This window comes from Telopea speciosissima, chromosome 1, assembly GCF_018873765.1.
Source record: "Telopea speciosissima isolate NSW1024214 ecotype Mountain lineage chromosome 1, Tspe_v1, whole genome shotgun sequence".
NCBI classification, from domain to species: Eukaryota; Viridiplantae; Streptophyta; class Magnoliopsida; order Proteales; family Proteaceae; genus Telopea; species Telopea speciosissima.
The window spans coordinates 12,781,794-12,804,241 of NC_057916.1; the positions used below are offsets into that span (position 1 = coordinate 12,781,794).

A 22,448-nucleotide genomic window follows, 5' to 3' on the forward strand; every position below is an offset into this window, starting at 1 on the left:
GTATGTCGATGATGCAATTTAAATGGCAACTGTGGAGGATTATACTCGTTTCTTCTCTTAGACTAACATGTGGCATTCATATAGAGTACAATGCACGTCGACTCCAGCAGACCAAGAGTGGGGTCGATCTAGGAAGGCGCAACAATTATTTCTAGTAGACAGTTGTATTAGGATTTACGAAAGTGTCTGTGTATTGACTATTGTAATCTTGTCTATGTACTTAGTTCTATGATTATGACTTTATGAGTTTAAAAGCTACCATTGACTTTATCTTTGTATGATTTACTTGTTTAAATTGCTTATTATGTCTTCTAGTACTTAGGCAATGTGTATTTAACTATTTATACAACTGGATCCGACCGTATACTGTTAATCAAGGGTGCAAATAAAAAACATCACTTTGAGTGACTATTTTTGCAATATGAACAATATGTTCATATAGCTTAAAATAGGGTTTTCATGAAGTATCAGGCCTTAATTTGGCCTAAAACCCACCAAAATGACCTACTAAAATTGGGCCTGAAAAATACCAAATTTCAGCAAAAACTCGCCGACATCTCAATATCTTGGCCATTTCGGTCAGGCAGAAATGGCCTGCCAAGACGAGATTTTAAACTATGTCTCTAATTGATAAGGTGATGCAGAATCATCACCAAATAAGGCTTGTTTCATTGGGAATAAGTCTAGGGTTGGGTTACATACATGTTGGGCCTTTGATCCCATGGGTTTCTAATGTAATAGGCCACTTTTATGGGCCTAAAATATGGGTATATAGGTTGCAAACGAGATTTGCCCAATACTTAGTTTATTTTTATGGTTTTTAATTGAACCGGTTCAAATTGGTTGCATCCAATTGGTTCGATTTAAGTGATCATGTGACTTGGTTAAGTGGTCATGTGACAACTTAAGCGGTCATGTGATGTAAGTTGGGCTGGATTAGGACTCTATAAGTCTAGCCATGTTTTGAGTCTATTTCCTTTAGTATTCTAGTTTCCTAGTCAGTTTAAGTTACCTAATAGGTTAGGGATAGGGTTAGGCCATTCATTTTTAGTGTCTAAGTCTATTTTTGAGTCTTCTATATAAGTTTGTAAGGGAGGCCAGCATTGGATACGAATTTGATTAATAAAAATTAGCTTTATGTTTGCTGTCATTGCTGCTGCTCTTTGTGAGTGTATATCCTTGTGGATCTCAAGGTGGTGAAGGGTAGGTGGACTCCTGCGACTCCTTGCATTGTGAAGATCGGGAGGTTTCTTCAAGTTATCAAGTTGCTGCCATTGTTCTTTGCAATCCAGTAAGTTTGAACCTGCTATTTGTTTTTAAACCTTCTTCTACCAGCCTTTATCTTCCCTTAGACCTAATCCACATTCCCCTCCATCCATCAAGCCCTAATCTCCATTAAACCTGCAACTCCTACCTCAACTAGGACTCCCTCATAACTCCAGATTTAGCCATCAATTTCGAACCCCACTTCCAGCCTATATCCCCCACACCTCTCCCTACATTCAACCTTAAACCTAGCCCTTAGTCTCTACTATAACCCCTCCATTCCTCCACTCCATTAAAACCCAAAACCTACAACTTAATTCTGTCCAGAATTTAAAACCTTCCCAAATCCAATTATTTTTATACCATATTGACCCCCTAGACCTGCCCATTAATACCCTATAAACCCCTTTCCCAATATCCAACCCAAACCCTAGGAATTGACCTAAATCCTAGTGCTGCCCATTCGAACCAGCAGCCCCTTTTGTTATTTGATCCTGTTTTTTCGCTCCTAGTAGGTCTCCTACCTATTATTACTACATTAATTGATATCAAAGCTATGGCGGAGGGAAGCTCCAACCAAGCCTCAAAAAACCCACCTCCATTTTCAAGACCCGAGTTCGTCTACCCAATGGGAGCACAACTATATTAGTTGTTGATGAAAGGCGACGTAACAACATTATTTCACAATCCGTGGTGGATATGTTGTCCCAATCAGGAGAGATTTGCATCATGCCTACAGGTAAAGTCTTTGTTGAATTTGGGTGTTCTTCATACCATGATGGTGCTTGGTGTCAGCCGGTACCACATTCAAAGAGTTTTATTGCAGTAGGTGGTGATTGGTTAGACACGCGACAAGGTTGGTTTGAACATGAAAACAACTCGTGTGTCCTACCTGATCGACACCGTCTATACCATTGTTTTATCCTAAAAGGGTTACAACCAAAGGTGACCACATCGACTGTACAGCCACAAGGACTGCCGAACATATCAACTCCAACGCAAGTGGCGGCGATTGTGCTTGAAGCTTCACCAATGGCAGATGCACCAACAGAAGCTTCTACAAAGGCGGTTTGTGTTGAAGAGATTCAAGAACCTATAGCTAAAGAAATTCAAGTAGATCAAGCTGTACAAGTAATTGAGATCATGGTTGAGAAGCTCAGCCATCAAATTGATGTGGAGGTCCAAAACACAATGGTAGAAGAAACTACTGAAGAGGTCTATACTGCAGAGAGCAAAGTAGAAAAAGCTGAAACAGCAGAAGATGAAGAGGTGGTTGAGAGCACTCCACAAGAAATTAATGGCATTCAAGATGCTGTTTTTGAAGAGGTGGAGCATGTGTCTCAAGTATTAGATGCGAAGGTTGCTAACACTGAAGACTCTATGGACAGGACATTCACAGTTGCTGCTGATTCAGAAAACGAACACATAGAGTTTGTTATGCCACCATGGTTCTTCGAAAAGAAAGCTCCACGCCTTGGAGATTTTATCCCCAATGCTCCCGCTTCACCGGAATTCTGTTTGGGGATGGTCAAAGCTGCTGATCACATGTTGATTCCCCCTCATCACTACAAAATTCGAGGACGAATTTTTTCAAGTTGGGGAGTGTTGATGCAGATTCATCACCAAATAGGGCTTGTTTTATTGGGAATAAGTCTAGGGTTGGGTTACATACATGTTGGGCCTTTGATCCCATGGGTTTCTAATGTAATAGGCCATTTTTATGGGCCCAAAATATGGGTATATAGGTTGCATACGGGATTAGCCCAATACTTAGTTATTTTTATGTTTTTTAATTGAACCGGTTCAAATTGGTTGCATCCAATTGGTTCAATTTAAGTGATCATGTGACAACTTAAGTGGTCATATGATGTAAGTTGGGCTGGATTAGGACTCTATAAGTCTAGCCATGTTTTGAGTCTATTTCCTTTAGTATTCTAGTTTCCTAGTCAGTTTAAGTTACCTAATAGGTTAGGGATAGGGTTAGGCCATTCCTTTTTAGTGTCTAAGTCTATTTTTGAGTCTTCTATATAAGTTTGTAAGGGAAGCCAGCATTGGATACGAATTTGATTAATAAAAATTAGCTTTATGCTTGCTGTCATTGCTGCTGCTCTTTGTGAGTGTATATCCTCGTGGATCTCAAGGTGGTGAAAGGTAGGTGGACTCCTGCGACTCCTTGCATTGTGAAGATCGGGAGGTTTCTTCAAGTTATCAAGCTGCTGCCATTGTTCTCTGCAATCCAGTAAGTTTGAACCTGCTATTTGTTTGTAAACCTTCTTCTACCAACCTTTATCTTCCCTTAGACCTAATCCACATTCCCCTCCATCCATCAAGCCCTAATCTCCATTAAACCTGTAACTCCTATCTCAACTAGGACTCCCTCATAACTCCAGATTTAGCCATCAATTTCGAACCCCACTTCCAGCCTATATCCCCCACACCTCTCCCTACATTCAACCTTAAACCTAGCCCTTAGTCTCTACTATAACCCCCCCCATTCCTCCACTCCATTAAAACCCAAAACCTGCAACTTAATTCTGTCCAGAATTGCAGAATTTTAAAACCTTCCCAAATCCAATTATTTTTATACCATATTGACCCCCTAGACCTGCCCATTAATACCCTATAAACCCCTTTCCCAATATCCAACCCAAACCCTAGGAATTGACCTAAATCCTAGTGCTGCCCATTCGAACTAGCAGCCCCTTTTGTTATTTGATCCTGTTTTTTGGCTCCTAGTAGGTCTCCTACCTATCTAGGACTACATTATAAGGGGTATATTATATATATAAAGACCTTCTACAATTCTTAAATTGACTCGTATAAGGACTCCTAATCACACTCAAATACTCAATAAAATAAATAAACTAAAAACAGGACTCTATATAGCTATTAAATATTCTAATCTAACTCGAACTCTTAACTACTAATCTCATGTACTAGCTTTATCCCCATTTTATGGGCTTATAAATTATGCCCATTACAATAAACCGAAAAAAAATAAAAGGTCCAACAGATAATATACCTACCCAAAGGTCCTACCACCAGCACATTATGGGCCTCCCAAACTTGCGCAAAGACCTCCCTACGAGATTCATGTCTAAGCAATTACATCAATTCCCCCTCGGTAAAATGTCTCATATGTTGCATAAGTAGCACGAAGCAAGTTCGGAAGACAAAACGTTGATGGCGTATCCTCGTCTTGAAATATATAAACAATAACATATTCAATAAGTAAAACATCCATCACTTCAGTAGAGTCTATTGTTGTTTCACCCATGTTAATCATCTCGACCCCCTTTACCATTACTTGTTGTCCCACATCAAAATAGTCTTCCTCTTGTGTCGACCCTTTCGGCTCTTCCTGTGGTTGCATTGCTGGTGCTGCCTCTTTTGGCTCTGAGGATACTTCGTTAATCAATGCTCGAAGAAAAAATGAATGGCACATATGTGAGAAGGTTGTAAGGTACACAAATTTCAGTCGCGATCAATGACGCCCCTGCATGCTTCTAACCACTATCGACCCACTTTAATGATGTGTTTGAAAGAATAAGATATATCACAATATAAGCATCATCACAATACCGGGAAATTGAGAATTCGACGAACTTAATGATGATTTCATTGGTCTTTGGTAACATCTCCACCACAAATTGTCACTCTGCCCATCATCTATGATTAAAATAGCAGTTTTTATGTTGGATAAACAAACTCTGGCTTTGAAAACGTAGGTATCCATGGCTAGGTTTGGCTCTAATACCAATTAATGCAATCTGAAAAATCCAGATTACGGATCCCAGATGCAAGCAAGTCCAATGATCAAATCTGAGATCATATCTGAGATAAAGAAGCAACTGGATTATTAAGGGAAGAAATCAAATTGATGGAAGGGGAGGGAAAAGAGATGAGATCGATAAATAAACTCAAAACAGAACTCTATCTAGCTATCAAGTATTCTAATCTAACTCAAACACTTAATTATTAATCCTGTGTACTAACTTGATCCTCACTTTATGGGCTTACAAATTAGGCCGATCACAATGAAACCTAAACAATAAAAAATAAAAGGCCCAACCTACATTATAACTACCCTGAAACGAACCAAGGATATGAAACCACTAACTGTGGAAAGAGAGGAGAGAGAGAGAGAGAAGATGGTGGGAGAAAGAGGTTGTTGCACATGATAGTCCAGAATACTTGACTATCGTGGGTAGCCTCTTATTTATAATATCAGTCCAAGAATCCTACCTATAATACAACTCTAAATAAGGAAACCAAATAACACTAAAGCATCCTAACACAACTAGAAAGCAAAGACACATCATGATAGGAACTCTTCCTATCATGATCACTAAACAAAAAAACAAAGTAGATAAGGAATCAGACACAAATACCCCTACTTCCCAGTAGATTACTTAACACTCCCCCTCAAGCTGGAGTATACATATATCAAAAGAAAGCTCCAGCTTGGACCAAGAAGAATAAAAATTAAATGCAACACCAGTCTTGAATAGCAATTGTAGACACCAGTGAGTATGGAGAGAATTTCAATCAATCATCATCAATCCAACAACAATATCAGCTCAAGCACATCAACCATCAACAATAGCAATAGTGGATAAAAATCTTTGCGTCGAATAAATCCAAATAACAACGAGCAAAAATAAGTGGTAGTGAACACAAGCAAATAAAGGCGGAAAACCAGTAGCAGCGAATCAATTCAAAACCAGCTAAGAGAACAATCACAGTAAACAAATCTTCAGCAGATTGCAGTAGCAAATGAAAGCAACATCAAAATGGCAGGCGATGAAATCAACTTCAGATTGCAGTATCTGTTTTCTCCAGAAGATCAACTTAGCAAATCGATGTGATTTTCAGCAAATAGCAGCGATTGATAGCAGGAAGGAGAGCCGTTATGTATAAATGGAAAACCCTAGATATCTCTTTCGCCAATTGTTTTGACTCTCCGATCAGTTAGTAATGCAACGGCAGTCTTTAAATTTGAGCAATTTTGTAGGAGACCCTTTTAACAGTAAACAGATAAGAAATGTGCCCCCCCCCTTTTTTTTTTGTCTGGACATGCAGGGACCTTTCCTCTTCTCAGATTTGTAGTTCCCCCCCCCCCCTTTCTTCTTCATTGCTCTGATAACATGAAACGAACCAAGAATATGTAACCAGTAACTGTGGAAAGAGAGGAGAGACAGAGAGACGATGGAAGGAGACAGAAGTTGCTGAACACGATAGTCCAGAATACTTGACTACCGTGAGTTGCCTCTTATTTATAATATCAGTCCAAGAATCCTACCTATAATACAACTCTAAATAAGGAAACCAAATAACACTAAAGCATCCTAAGACAGCTAGAAAGCAAAGACACATCAAGATAGGAACTCTTCCTATCGTGATCACTTAACAAGAAAACAAAGTAGATAAGGAATTAGACACAAATACCCCTTGCTTCCCAGTACATTACTTAACATACCAAAAGGTCAATTTCAACCCATTGGACTGCCACAAGCACCATATAGGCCTCCCGGGCTTGCGCAACAGCCTTCATACGGGATTAATGTTTAATGCAACTGCATCAGTGGGACAAACAGGCTGTACCAGCCACCAGGTGCAAGTCCAACTTTAGCAGGGTCCTCAGAGGGGTGGATTGGATATTGTCCTAACCATTTTCATTTTGCCCAAAAAGGCCACTCCCAAGATTCGGATCCACATCTTCATGCTGGCAGCCCAAGCATCTACAATCACAAGCAACTGTGCCCACCAAAAGGTATGAAATGCTTCAATTAAATTCTTATTACAGACTTATTAATCTAGGTCAACCCTAAATTGGAAGACTGTCATCTGAAGAGAGCTAAGCAGGTAAGCATGAAACAGAAAAATAGTTCTTTCTGTAAAGGCTTCATTTCTTTCAACGCAAAATGAGCTGAAGTAAAAAATTAAGAATGTAAACATCTAACTATGGAGTTTGTTTCACAAGAAGTAGAAACAGTGAACAGAAAATGTTACACTACAGCCCACTTTTTGACATCCAAAATCTGGGAAATAATGTAGGGAACTTTCCCCTGATTAATTTTACTTTCAGACATTTTTAGTTGAAGCAAACAGAGCCAAAACTGTAAAGTTGATGACCATACCAACCACTAATGCCAATGGCTAAATGAAGAATGAGATAGCATGGTCAAGGTTCAATTCAGAGAGACATGGGCACTGGCTTAACTGGTTAATAGTTCTCATTCTGATGATGACATATCATGTCATGATAAACAATTATAACCTAGTTCACACCAGTTTCAGTAATAAGTATCTCAATAAAACAAGCAAAAATGCTTTTAAATGTGCATTCTTTCTTCTTATGCCCTTCAAAAAAAATCAACTAAATAAGAGCAATTCTTTCTCCCATTAACCTTAATTTATGATATACCAAAATATTTCTACGATAAAGAATGCAAAACCTAGAGCAAAAAGATCATACCAAATCAGCAAAAGGGCACAGAAACATCATCAGCATGTATCTCCAGACAGAAAGCTGATAATCTTATAGGAATCACCTGCAATCAAATTTGTTCAGCCAGAAATCTTTTTTATCAATTTCAACTCTAGTTAACAGTGATCAAATACTAGAGGAGGCCACAAAGGACCATATTTGAAGAACAGAATACAGAAACACAATCACACACATTCCCATATGCACACAGAGACACATATGGGTTTCTGGATGGTGCTTTTCAATTATCGGGTGAGTCACCCATGGGTGACCTTATGACGCCATCATCTCCCTTAGATTTGGTCATGTTCCAGTTTTTGAGTTGTTTTTATCATATAAGACCTATCTGGTTCATTTGAGAGGTTTCCAATCACCTATGATGTTATGAAACAAGTTCCGTCAAATCTGACTTGATTTGGAAACTAATTGCAAAAATTCTAGTTAAGTCCTCCGTGACAGAATTTATCGCTATTGGAGTTTGAGAGATATAAGCTCCCATGTACTTCATCTTTTGTACAAGTTAATGAAGAAACTTTGCTCTTGACTTTAAGGTATGAAGTTATGTCAAAGCCTACATGTTAGAGAGGGTGTACCTCTATACCGTGGGTTGGTAGTCTTAGCTAAGTAATAGTGTTTCATTTCTTTTCTTTACTCTTTCCTATTATAGTTATGTTTCAGGTTCCTATTGTAAATAGGTTTTAGGCTTAGCTAGGTAAGAGGTGTTAAGAGTCATATTCCCTTTGTAACTCTAATATTTGGTTTTCTATATAAAGACATGGAGGCTGGTACGATAGACGCACATTTACTATCGTCCAGCTTCTCTTCTTATCCCTCAATCTCTTTCTTTTCTTCTTCTCCTCTACAGGTCCTGGTTTGTTGGACTCAGATTTGTCACACTCCATAAATAAGAATGGATTCTCAAGTAATACTAGATTGATCTAGTAGGTTATTCCTTTCTCTATTACTTCCTTCGAATCTCCCCCATTTCATCTGCTGAAGTACTGTTGTTTTGTACAACTGGTGATCAACCATCATAAACTCTAGCTGTTATGAACCATAATTCTCAACAATTGAGATCCTTTAATCACATAAGAGTTGAAACCAGGACAATAACAAAGAAGCCTAAAAAGATCTAGTAACCTTCATAGTTGTCACGGCATCACGGCGATCCAAGTCGGTGGAGGGGTGTCACGTCGATTTATCGACATGTCGCCCGCCATGGCAACTGTCGACCATGTTTTATTTTTTATTTTCTCTATTTTTAATGTGTTAATAGATGTATACTCAAGCCATGTTTTATTTTTTCTCTATTGTTTCTCAAGTTTTAAGAAGAAAATTCAGAAATCGAAGAAGAAATCGAAGAGGGAAAGAAGAAATCGGAGAGGGAAAGAAGAAATCGAAAGAAATCAAAGAGGGAAAGAAGACAGCAAGAAGAAATCGAAGAGGGAAAGAAGAAATCGAAAGAAATCGAAGAGGGAAGAAGAAATCGAAGACAGGAAGAAGAAATCGAAGAGGGAAAGAGAGACAGGAAGAAGAAATCAAAGAAGGACGCCATGGCGTAGGTCGCCATGCAACCCTCTCCAGCGCCAGGACGCCATGGCGACGCCATGACAACTATGGTAACCTTGCACACATGATTCGTTAGCAAAAGCCATGGAATGTTGACGAATTTCAACCCAAAGCATAAAAAATATTGCGGTTTCAATAGAAAGCGAAACAATAAATTTTTGGTGAATCAAGTCAAAACCGAGCATTCTAGTGCTAATTATTCTCTTTAATATTTATTTATTTCTTCAAATAAATTTGACTCTTGTCTACCTATTATTAGGTTAGTTGGCTGTTCAACTCATTTCAAAATTCCTCTTGGCCTATGACCAACCACCCATGTTTCACCAACAGAAGAAATTGCTTAGTGGCACATATATACTCCCAGAAATAGATCAACATGGCAGCAGACTGAATTGTACTAATAATGATCTAGTCAATCACATCATGTATGCAGAATTTTTCCAAAAAGACGACCCTAATTTTTTCCCTCCCAGATTGCCAAAAAGTTGCCATAAGTAATTGCCCCAAGGAAGTCAAGTATATCATTTGCACCACCAAACCTGGCAAAAGAGATCAAATGAAGGTATGTCAGCACTGTACCATTACTACACTGGAATAATATCTGGTTCCCAATTCCTGTCCTTACACAATCAGCATACCTTATTAGTAATGTGCAAAGTGGAAATATAGTCACTTCCTCCCTAAAATCAATGGTTTGCCAAAGCGTAAGACAGGAAAAGAATAAGTAAAAGTGGACCAGCAAAAGTATCTGAAACTGGAACAGAAAATGGTAATGATATCCCTTGCATAGTTGTCAAGGCGTCGCCTAGGTGACTGCCTTGGCATCCAGGCGCCTTGACAGCCAGTGTTGCCTTGGTTGCCTAGGCGGGTGTTTTGGTTGCCTAGATCGCTTTGTTTGTGTTGCCTTTCGTCCAGGCTCCCTCCAACGCCTTGGGTCACCTAGAAGTCGTGACAACTATAAATTCCCCTGATCACCCCAGGGGTGAGAAAGAAAGGGGAGAGTGGCTATAGAAAACAAGCAGAGCCTCAAGGTACAGGATTCAGCGTGAACTTCCAATGTTCTCATCAAGGCAATTCGAATGAAGTTCAGAATCAAGTTGAACAATTATCAGTCTTTGCCTTCACTTGGAAATTTGATAGCTTTGTTAAAACAACATCTACAAGGAATCAACAATCAACCATAAAGAGATGAAACTATGAAAATGAACAACTCCCACAATGCCATTGCAATGTAATTGAACACCCAAAAAAAAAATTAACAACATAGTGAACCATAAAACAGATAATCAAAATTTTTATCTAACTCTTGCTTAATAATAGATAATAACTAAGAATTCAATATTAAAATGCCATGGCTGACAACAAAATTTGCACCTTGGCACCTCTAACATTGGCTACGGTAAGAAGAGACTAGGAATCAAAGGCACAGCTACAAAAATAAACAAAGAAAGTAAAGCAGAAAAGCCAACTTTACACCATCACTCTGCTAATGATGAACCGGAAATCTGTTATTCAGGAACCATAAGAAGAACCCCCATTTCTCAGTTCCTGGAACCTGTTCTCTGGTCCTCTGCCATTTGCGAAAACACTTTGGTCGCAAGCATGTTATCATCGAAGAAACGAGCATAGGGATGCTCCTTTGGAATGAGTCGTCGATACTTCTGGAACTGCTTCTCTGCCTCATCTTTCTTCTGCAACAAAGTATAGATAATCCCCTGACAGAGATATGGCCGGAAATCCCTTGGCTCTTCCTTTACAAGCTCCTGATAAACCTTCAAAGCATCCGTATAGTTACCCTCAATGACCTTAATCTGAGCAACCAGCAATTTGAAATCCCTGAAATCCTCCTTCCTCTTCTCCTTCTTACACTTCTCCATTGCACTCTCGATCCTTTTCAAGACGTCTCCCAATTCACCCGACTCTGACTGGGATGCGGCCATTACTAGGCCATGGTATGCTTCAACACAAAGGGGATCCTTAGAGATAATCTCTTCGAACCCTAACTTGGCCAATTCGACATCTCCGCTGTAATTCTGAATATAGGCTTTCAATAGGGGCCATTCCCTCTCTGTGGGTTCAATTTCGACCAATCTATCAATCACTGAGGTAGCTTCCTGAAACTTGCGTCCTTTGATCTTAGCCTCCATGAGGGATCTGAGCGCCTTGACATCGTCGGGGTTGGACTCCAAATACTCTTCGAGGGTTCTCTCTTTTTCTTCGTCATATTCAGATTCGGATGTGTCCTTGGTGGACTCAACGGTGGGTTGGGCGACGGGGACGGCAAATGAGGGCTTACTGAAGCGGTTGAAGAAGAGTGCGGTGGCAGCCAGAGCGATGCAAGTGGTTTTAACAAGAGAGGCGAGCGGTTTTATGACTTCAAGCGGAGGACTAGAATTACAGAGATCTTGTGGTTTCGAAGAGATAGGGGTAGTGAAGGCTCTGATACTGATTGACATTCTCAACTTTGAGGAGTTCCTGTGGGACGAGAAGGAGGAAACAGGTCTCGTAAATGATGGACGGCGATGGAAAGAGACATGCAGAGGGTGTGGGTGTTGATGGACTTTCGCTAGAGACTCCATTTTTGGGGATTTCTTAAGCTTCGCTTTAATTTTGCTTCTGCGTCGCCTCTCAGAAGTCAGAAGTCAGAAGTCAGAAGTCAGAAACCCTACTCGATGGAAGGGAGGGAAACGAACTAAAACCAAAACCCTGCTCGAGTTGAGAACGATTTACGAGCAATTTGAGTTGCTGAGTCAGTTGTCTGTTTTTTTTTTTTTGGTAGAGTCAGTTGTCGGTTGGATTCGTCGGCGTGCCTAATCTTAATCATCCATTACGATTATGAAACGAACGATTGGGATTTAATCCATACAGTGGGACCAGTTGTAGACTTGTAGTATGGGGATTAGGAACTGTAGTGTTTTATCGGATCTCTGTTTACTCATCAATGATCAAATTGAGTCAACCTTTGACCAACAGCATATGTAGCCAATCCACATTAAATAAAATAGATGGGAATCCGAATCTGAATCTAATGCATTGAGCTGTCCCCAGTCCCACTTGACAATACAAAATAGTCACCTGCGTCAATTGGGACGGTTCCGATATTCGGTACGGGTCTGTACTGGTATCAAAGGTGTCAATCTCAGTATTATTCCATTTAAGTTAACGGGGCCAAAGGGTGTCAATTGAAACGATTCATGGAATTTGGTACGGGTGTGTATTGGCATTAATACCGGTACTAAAGGTGTCAATCTTAGTACTGCCCCATTTAGATAACGAGACCAGACCGACCTAGGTCTGGTTACTAAATGGTTCTAAGCTTGAAGAAAAAAAGGAAAAGAACTTTAATGGTTTTATTAGTAATGTTGTGGATCTTTTTACTATTATGAAATCTAAGGTATTTCTTACTTTTGAAAGCAACTTAGAATATGAAACTATGATGAAATTTCATGATTTTACTTCTTCAATGTCCTTAAGATCACATATAAGCTTCTTAAAATGACGATTAAGAATTAATAAACACGAAATAAACAAGTCCATATACAATTTTTAGTGCTATGACTAATCAAATTTATAGAAATAGACCTGAAGGTCTATCAACTGAAACCTTCATAAGAGAAAATGCCACTCAAATACATCAAACTTCAGCCACAAAACTTGAACACAAGAACATGAAATATACCATTTGAAAGGTTATTAATAGTTCTGATTCCATCCAGTACCTAATCGGTATTTCTGTACTGGTACCATTGGGAATCCCATCCCATCCCATTTAGTATTCGGTACCACAATCAAATCTCAATACCGTCCCGTTTATTAATGGGACTGTTCGGTACTGGGTTTTAGTGGGATGGTTCTGATCCCAAATTGACACACTTGACCTACCATACACATAAATACTTTCCAATTATATATCCTTTGGCTTTTGTTTGGTTATAATAATGTTAGGGATAAATAAGAATCTCATGGAACTTGTTATTTGTTAATCCTCTCTTATATTGTTTGGGAAAAAAATCTCTACTTAGTGAAATGACACCTCTGCTCCTTAAGTAGATACCCAAGCGTGTTTCTCCATTGACCCAGACACTTGTGTAGAGACTATTTGACCAAGTAGAGATCCCATACCTGTTTGTTATTAGAAAAGCAAGGTGTAGGTAACAGAAAGTGAAACCAAAACCCATTAGTAATCGGATTCGGGTAATCAATATTCTTATCGGTTTCGATTATATGGCTGTTATAAGTTTTCAGTTTCATTTGTAAGTCACTTTCAATTAAACGGTTCTTGGACAGTTCAGCCAAAGATCAGGCCCAGCCTTCAGCCAAAAAATAACCCATAATTGTAAGCCCAATTGGGAACTTACGTTTGAATAGAGAAAAGCCCACTAAAAAAAGTCTCATGTTGGATTGAAGCATGATTTTTGCCTTTTCTTAAAAATAATTTTAAGTTAGGACATGAGATCACTTTTTGATTGTGTAGCGCTGCATCAGCATGGGAGCCAATATGAATGTGTACAAGGACATCAATATAGTATAATTTTTTAATTCATAGGGGGCAAGGGTGGTACTTTTGCACACTCCTGGCTTAGGAGCCACGTGACCAGGTGGCGTTCTTTTTCCCTTAAAGTTATTATAGGAAAAGGTTCTCTAAGCCGTTGGAGTAAGCTAGCACCTCTCTCTCTCACACATATCAAATGACTCTCTGCCCTCTTATGGTTGATATCATTGTGTCGCAACCCATTGTTGCACTCCCCTATGGTGCTTGCTCAGAGAATCCTCTCCCTTAAATTTAAATAATTTATATGATTTAAAACCAATCGATTTGTAATTGTTTTATTTATGTTTAAACGATTTATTGATTCAAAACCAAATCGAATATTATTCATTTTAAAATTTTAAAACCAAAACGAAACCAATTATTAATAAATATAGTGTTTCCAATTTAAACGGTTTGGTACAATTTCGGTTGAAAACTCATGCCCTTAGGTCTATAGTGAATTGTGTGTTTGGACGGATCGTTATCCTCTGCTGTCCGCTGCCCGAACAGCACCTGCTGTCCCCTTACATGGGGGCGAAATGACGACTTAACCTCCCTGCCCGAACACACTGCCCGAGGGAGGTTAAGTCATCATTTCGCGCCCCATGTGAGGGGACAACACTGTACTGTTCGGGCAGCGAACAACAGAAGATAAAAATTCGTGTTTGGACAGTCGAATTAGCTTTATTTGCCCCATTTTGAAAGAACATAACCCGAAATGCATTAAAAAGAAAGTTTGAATATCTGAAACAGAAAGGGAGCCAATCCGATGTCACCCTGGCCAGAGTTGTCCAATCAGCACGGGCTTTAAACGACATGTTTAATCCAAATTTATGGGCCGAAACAGAAAGGGTCCAGTTTGGGGCTTTAGACTAGCCCAGTCAAACAGTGTTAGGTTAAGAGCCCAACAATTTTTTGGGTCGCAACCCAATCGTAAATTTAACATAAGAAGCTAAAAATGATTTGTTTCCATCCTCTTTCAGCCACTCAAGAGTGCAATACAAGTTTAGGAAAAAGATCCCCATGCGGACAGTGTGAGGACATTTTCCCACATCTTGATCATGTGGGCCATGCATAACTCACTATTTCATCCTTAATCATGTAGGCTTTCTGTTGATGAAACCTTTTCCTGTGTTGTGATTGGTTTGATGTGGAAGATTTAGCCTACACTGCCAATGTGGAAACCCTCTTCCAATCCAATCCGATTCAGGACGATCCAGATTGGTATCTGATCAGGATCGGCCGAGACTGATCTAGATTGGTATCAGATCAAGATTGGCTGAGATCGATCCTGATACCGATTACTAAACTATGGTCTGGAATCTGGATTGGATTATTGAAAATGATTTTTCCAAACGTCATGGTAATGCTCTAATCCAGGTCTAATCAAAATCATCCAAAATCGATCCAGATTTCGATTCTAGGTTTTTAAACCGTGTCTTTGGTGGTGAATTTTTTTTTTTCACTTCTTCCAAACACACAGTTATGATCTTTAGGCTATGTTTGGAAGCCAATAAAAACAAATAAAAGAAAAAATATAATAAGACAAAAACTATGATGACATAATGATTGATTTATGTGTCTGTCTCTCTCTCTCTCCTCCAATTTTTAGCTAATACTCACAGCTACGGGATCAGGTGAGAGTCATAATGTAACCAATCTTAACCCCACTTTCACAAAGAAACTGTTTCAGGACTTGAACCCATCACCACTTGATCAAAATAAAACAATCTTACCATTGCACCAAGACCCACACCCTTCTCAAGCTAAAACATGAGGAAGGAATAATACAGGATAGATGGGAATCCAGCAAACTCTTTATGGACCGTAACTCGAAATCTGTCTCCACCCATGAAGGTGATACCCCCTTAGCCAATGAATAATCTGAAACTAAAGGTAGGGTGAGAAGGAGAACGTGCTTACCAAGTGATGTGACATGGGTTTTTGCCTTCTCTATCAGATGGATTCAGATCCGACTCCAAAAGAGAGAGAGAGAGAGACTTGTCCCATGCATATGTAATATTGGGACGTGAGGAAAAGTGAAAAGGCTTGTTTGCTTTGGTGCGATAAGACTCGAATAGGACTTGCAAAGGAACCAGGGTCACAGATTACTACTTGAAAGTTGGAAGCTAGAACACATATGATCCATACATCTGTTCTGAAGCATTCCAATATCAAACATCCTGAGATCTTACAGCTACAGTAGAATATTCATAAGAATTAAAAAATTTAAAGTGTGTGTACCTTCACCTGTTTCTTGGTTAATTTGTTTCATATTGAAAATTTTACAGGTTCAGAGCATTTATAGTTAGGGAGAGAGATGGATGCACAACCTCTATATATAGACATCATACACAATGGATTCACACATTAAACGAGGAGAGAGAAAGAGAGAGAGAGAGAGATGTAAGGAGGGCGTGTATTTGGCGTTCATATGCCGGCCTTTTATCCTTTATAATTATAGCGTAGTATTGTCATTTTGCATGCATAGTTAAGGAAAAATCTCTTTGAGCTGCAGGCGTGGGCTACACCAGTAGCTATTGTGTCTATCAATCTCTCTTCTCTCTTTTCCATCCTCCTATCGATGAACCTATGAAGGCTGGCGCCTCCTAATTTGTATGCCCTCCTATGTCGCTTGTTCAAAGAATCCTCCCCTATGTATACCAATAATTGTTTCTGAATTCATCTGTATCATTGGTTTCTAGTATTTATTGGAAATAATCTCACATTGGAAAACTTTGGGGCATTCGATGACTTCATGTACCATTTGACCTCTCCATCCAATAGCTTAAATTTTTTGAAATAGAACCAATTATTTAATCAATGCTGCAATTCAGATTCCTAAATAGGGCACTTTCCAGGTTGAAAATTTCAAAATATATGTGTAAGCATACAAATAATCAAATATTATTTTTAACTACCCAAATACTCAAATATCCACTTATAAGCATTCAAACCAAATTCCTACCAAATACTTAAAAAAGAGATCTCCATTCTTAAGTATACAAATAAATCCAAAAGTCCAAAATTCTAATCACGAGTACCAAATCAAAATCCCAAAACATTCAAATAAGCCTTATAAATTACCTATATATGCTTTTTAAATGGCCCTCGTGAAGTCGTGATTTCAGTTCCGATTGGTTCTTTATTAGTCTTTCAATTTTGAAACCATTCAGAAAAGCATCCCTAAACGTTCCATTCCGACTATTAATTGGTTCTAAATTTAGAACGAAAAAATCCGATCCTGATCAGATTAGAATCAGCCATAATTAAAAACAGAAATATGATCTCACCAATTTCGATCCGGATCGGATTAGAATCAGCCATAATTAATCAAAATCCACTAAGAATAGACTCAAATCGACTTATTTAGATCCAGATCGGCTCGAATCGACTTATTTGGATCCATTTTTTCAAACCTTGTGAAAAATAGATGCTCTCCTATGAGAATCTCTCTTGGCATATATGAAAAAAAATAACCCTAAAAGACGGCGTGACCCTTGCGTTAACCTATGAAAGACGGAAATTCGTCCCCAGCCAGCAACCATTGCCTTTTAAAGAATCTTCTCTCAGACATATATACAAACACATACGGGCATCCAGCGTGGAGAGAAGAACAGTCCAAGGCGTAGACATTGGAAAATGAAAACCAATTCTTCACTACCACACAAAGCCTAACACCTTGTCGAGTCAAATTACTCTTTCAAAACCAAGCTATAGAAAGAGGACAAAGAGAAAGACTGAGACAGAACAGTATACGTAAGAGTCAGAAGAGTATACGTAAGAGTTAGGCAAAAGAAGGGGGAGATTGCGACAGCTCTGGGGGTTTAGACCGTTTAGTTAGCAAGAGAGCGCACAGATGATCATGTATATATATAAGACCTCTCATCAGCTCTCTCTCTCACTTCCATGGGCTTCTGCATTTATTACTTCCCTCGCTTCTTATTTTGTTGGTTTTTACGATAACTAACTATCAACAACCAATCAACGAGTAGCACGATCGCAGAGACAGCTGACGCTGAAGGGGTTAAGGCTTTGACACGTTGCCGCCACATGTTGTCAACGTGTCAGCACACTTAAAATCACGCTTCCCAACTACTCCTCCAGCCCAGTCCTCCTGGCTTTGTTTGCCCTTTTAATTATTGAGAACTACTTCTGATGAACACTCCTTTAAATTGATTGGGACCATAGTTTACCCCTCGAGCGGAAGGAAACACGGATCCGGCTCCTTTCCAGTGCATTTGTGCGCTGCACGGTGTGATATGCGGTTGGGGAGTTCCGATTCATACGGTAGCACACATTTTGACATGTTAGCATGTGGATTGAGGTCTCTCCAGTCGCACGATATGCACTGTACATTGTAGTGTGCGGGAGAAGAGCCCAATCTAAGAAACACCCAATAATTGACCATTTTCAAAGGAGAGAGAGGGGAATGCTAGCATAAGGCAGAGTCGCAGAGATCACTGTGTGGTCGCATAGCTCCTACACTAGTGTGAGACTAATGAGAGCGTGGGTAGAGGCATATTCATGGTTGGAATTTTGATTTTGCATAGGCGAAGTGGTAATTTTGTGCATTCGTGTTTGAGTGCAAGGCTATGCGATCAAGTAGAGTTCTTTTTCTCTTAAATTAAATAAAGAGAAAGAATGTTGCCAAACTATGAAGCGTACCCTAGTGCCTCCCCCTCTCTCTCTCTCTCTCTCTCCTAACATGACATATCTACCCCTTAACGTGGGAGGAGAGAGAGAGAAAGAAGGAGGCACTAGTGAATGCTATAGACAGATAGGGAACTCAATCTAATTAATCATTAGGAAAGAGATCACTACCTGAGCCTCTGGAGCTTGCAACGAGCTCTCACTAATGGGATCGCGTGTATAAGCATTGACCCTAGAAAGGATTTTTGATTTTTCATGAAAGTAACATGATACTTTTGCACGTTTCTGTGTCTAGACTTAGGAGTCACGTACATGAGTATAGCGGCTATGTAGCATTTTTTCCCCCTTAATTATTATATGGGAATGGGCCATTCGGCACCATAATTCTGGCAATTGAAGGGTCTCTATTACAAATCTTAAAATGGGAGGGGGGATTTTATAAGAGATAGAGAGAGAGGCCCCCAATTATGTGTTTTTTGGTAAAACCCAATTTTGTGTTTTGGCGTGCCAATAAATCCTGCACATGGATGGCATGCAAATCCTTTTCTTTTATTATATTGCATATATTTTAGTTGGAAAGATTCCTTTTGAATAAATTCATAGGAAAAAAGAATCTTCCTCGATTCCTTTTTCGATTTTTTTGTTTGTCTGTTTGCAGGTGTTGCTGATCAGGTGCTGGTGGCATTAAGCTTATCGTCGACTTAGAAATTTTAGCTACTGTTCAACCTTCACCATACCTCTCCTGTTGTTGAACGAATCTCCACTCGCCGATCCAACAGATCCTTGCAGATCTGTTCGAAAGTAGGCTGTGGCAACATTTCCGATGGTTTTTTAACTGTCTATCAAAGCTCCACTCGTCGATCCAGTAGAACTTTGTCTCTCTAGCAAGTCTGTTTGAAAGTAGACTGTGGCAGCGTAGCGACATACATGGGAAGTCTGGTGTTTTTGGTCTGTTCGGCACATATGGGCCCCCCTCTATTGGCACGTATGTGCATGCGCTTATCTTTGGCATGTGAGACCGGGTCAATTTCCACTCCTTAGTTTGGAATACCGTATATCCATACCTTGTATTTATCATGCTCTCTATCTATCTTATGTATTTTTTTTACCTTTGTTTGGTGTTGGGCACGCATGAATGAATAGCCTCATTTTCTACCCAAAAAAAAAAAAAAAAGGGAGACAGGCAAAATGACCGTCCTAACCCTATTAAAGGCGAAAATATTGCATAGACCGATGCTTCCATGCACACTCTTATTGTTCTCCGTACGGCCATAAGAGACTATGCTCTCGGATAGAGAATGTCTTCCAAAATTTATATGATATTCATTATTTTAGTTGAAAGAAAAGAATGCTACCTGGTTGTAGGCAAGGCGTGGCGACTATGCCTAGACACAAAAAGCACCTTGGGCACAAGGAGATTACTGCCTTACCCGCATGTTAAAGCAGTCCAAGTACGTACCCAAGGCATTTTTAGTGCCTAGACGTGGTCGTCTCGCCTTACGCACGACGGGGTAGCATTTTACTCTTTTATTTGTTAAGAGATGTACATACCCATGCCATAATTGATACATACCTATTACCCCCAAAAAATAATTGATACATACCAATTACCAGTATCAAAAAAGAGAGGTAACTTATATGTCATTATCTTACCCAAAAAAAAAAAAAAAAAAAAAGACTTATCTGTCATTATAAAAGTAATGCTGTCTCTGACCCAACATAGAAGCAGGTGAAATTACCGTCCGGAGTCCTAAACCAAGGTGAGATTGGAGGAGTGAGATAATACTCAGAAACTGAGAAGAAAACCATCGATGGATCAGTCACCGTTCCCTTCCCGCCGGAGAAAGAAAGCTACACACGATACGACGATATGTGTTTGACTTCTTTTTCTTACATCTACGTCTCATCTGACTGCGGTGGGGTCTCTCTCTCTCACTCGAATATGGGGACCGATAGAGAGCGCGCGAGAGCTTAGAGAGTTTTAATCTTTAATGCAAATACCAAATATGTAATTAATAATTCTAATCCAATGTTAAGAAAGTAATAACATGGGGATTAATTACAAACTGTACAATGGAAATAGCACTAATGAGTAAAGTTAAAGAGCGATCTGTGTTAAATTATGGTGGATATTACGGAACAAGCCACCGTCGACACTGATCACTACTTACCCCATCTTCTTCGAATAGAAAGAAAGAAAGAAAGAAAGAAAGAAAGAGAGAGAGAAAGAGATAGATTTGATATCGTTTTCTGTTTGGATTGCAAAGTAGGGATTCTCTTAGTTGTCGGAATCTCTGGCGGCGGACGAATCGGAAAGTATCTTGTGGATCTTTTGGCTGCTTGCCTCCTCTCCCGAAATCCCTTCTCCTCTGCTTCTCGCGTATTCCTCGAAGAAATCCTTATTCTCCTTCTCCAGTTCCTTCCATACTATCCTCACACAATCACAATCGAATCAGAAAATAATATTAATCGAACCATTTCCATAACTATAAATGTTAGCTAGCTCACAATCAGGCAGGCAGAGACAACAGAAGATACTTAAATTAATTAATTACCAGTGGAAGTGATGACTGGTTTTATGTTTGCATGCTTAGAGAGAGCTTCCATGCACTCTTCTTTACTCATGTGGAAGATTATACACTTCTCAATCAAGTGTTGCACCTGCAATATATATTTATATCATCCATATATCCAAATCCAAATCAGTTTATAAATATTTATGATCTCTCGATATGTAATAGACACTAATAAAAATAAAATAAAATATATATATATATATAGATTAATGATGATTAATTATAACATGAAGCCTCTACAAAGATCAAGATCAAGAGGAAAGAGGTAGAGCAGAAATCAATCGATCTTAACGAGGGAGAGTTACCATGCGGATATATGAAGCAGAGGATGAGTCTCCCATATGATCTTGATCTTGATCGATCGTCGACTTCCTATTAATTTACTTTCTCTCTCTCTCGTAAAACCAACCTTCACTTCAAATTCTTTCAGAGGAAATTAAGGAAGAACCGGATGACGAAGAGATGCGAAAAGAATGAAACTCTTTAGAGAAGGAAGAGAGGGGAAGAAAGATGAGAAGGATGGTATCTGAAGTAAGAGGGATTATATTAGCTTAGTTGTGTGTGTGAGAGTGAGAGTGAGAGAGAGAGAGAGAGAGAGAGAACGCATGGGGGACAGAAAGATGAAATTAAATTAATATAATATAATATAATATAATATAATATAATAAAAGAAAGGTGAAATAAAAAATAAAGAGTAACTACGGAGAATAAAAGGAAAGAAAAGCCGGAAGAGGGGCGTGGGGGTGGGGACGGGAGTCCCACGTGGGAGATAGAAGATAATTGGTCGAGAGGTGATTAGGGGAGATTTACAAACAGCCACCTTAACACTCATAAACACCTAATTTTCACGTGACACGTGGGACCCTCTCAGCATATCATGATTCAGCAGTAAAGAGAGAGAGAAAGAGAGAATACGACAGACAGACACGTAGACAAACAGAGCTTAGCTTAAGTCCAGAATCCTACCCTTCAAACAAAAACCCAGACGAGTCGGCCAAGGTTCAACAAACCAGAATCGTCAATGGATCGGCCTCTTCTGATTTTGATTCCTTAGTTCTGATTCACTGAATATAGAATTTTGAATCCTAAACATTTGAATACGGGATTAATAGATTCAAATCTGACTAGAATCAGAATTGGAATCTCTCTCAATCGGAATCATGATCCACTGATTTCGATCCAAATTAAATAATTGGGATCGGCCGATTCCAATACGCTTCCTCAAACCATGCTCTATCGTGGAAAAGTCCTGAGTTTTCCAATTCTAATAGCTCTTTTCAGTCCCGATCATAATATTCCAAATATCCAATCGTACAACACTACCACAGTCATAGTCTCATAGACGCCTCAACCATCTCTCTCT

General features: G+C 39.3%; 2 protein-coding genes and 1 long non-coding RNA gene across 3 annotated transcripts; all 3 read right to left on the reverse strand.

Annotated features, from left to right (window-relative positions):
• Positions 1-4,041: 4,041 nt before the first annotated feature.
• Positions 4,042-21,932, reverse strand: LOC122644844. Its single transcript, XR_006330438.1, has 3 exons — positions 21,922-21,932; positions 20,391-20,398; positions 4,042-4,179 (listed from the first exon to the last, which is right to left on the reverse strand). It is a non-coding gene; the product is annotated as an uncharacterized LOC122644844 (long non-coding RNA).
• Positions 10,606-11,956, reverse strand: LOC122644829 (protein SLOW GREEN 1, chloroplastic-like). Its single transcript, XM_043838211.1, has one exon. It carries the CDS (start codon positions 11,902-11,904, stop codon positions 10,867-10,869), a length of 1,038 nt encoding a protein of 345 aa, XP_043694146.1. The 5' UTR covers positions 11,905-11,956; the 3' UTR covers positions 10,606-10,866.
• Positions 20,756-21,499, reverse strand: LOC122644837. Its single transcript, XM_043838217.1, has 4 exons — positions 21,495-21,499; positions 21,391-21,437; positions 21,065-21,170; positions 20,756-20,936 (listed from the first exon to the last, which is right to left on the reverse strand). Exons 2-4 carry the CDS (start codon positions 21,424-21,426, stop codon positions 20,788-20,790), a joined length of 291 nt encoding a protein of 96 aa, XP_043694152.1. The 5' UTR covers positions 21,427-21,437; positions 21,495-21,499; the 3' UTR covers positions 20,756-20,787.
• Positions 21,933-22,448: the final 516 nt, after the last annotated feature.

Coding starts and splice junctions, on each gene's coding strand:
- LOC122644829 (XM_043838211.1), bottom strand. CDS start 11,904: ATGGAGTCTCTAGCGAAAGTCCATCAACACCCACACCCTCTGCATGTC.
- LOC122644837 (XM_043838217.1), bottom strand. CDS start 21,426: ATGGGAGACTCATCCTCTGCTTCATATATCCGCATG. Junction 21,171..21,390: donor CTGCTTCATATATCCGCATG/GTAACTCTCCCT, acceptor TATATATTGCAG/GTGCAACACTTGATTGAGAA. Junction 20,937..21,064: donor ACCAGTCATCACTTCCACTG/GTAATTAATTAA, acceptor GTGTGAGGATAG/TATGGAAGGAACTGGAGAAG.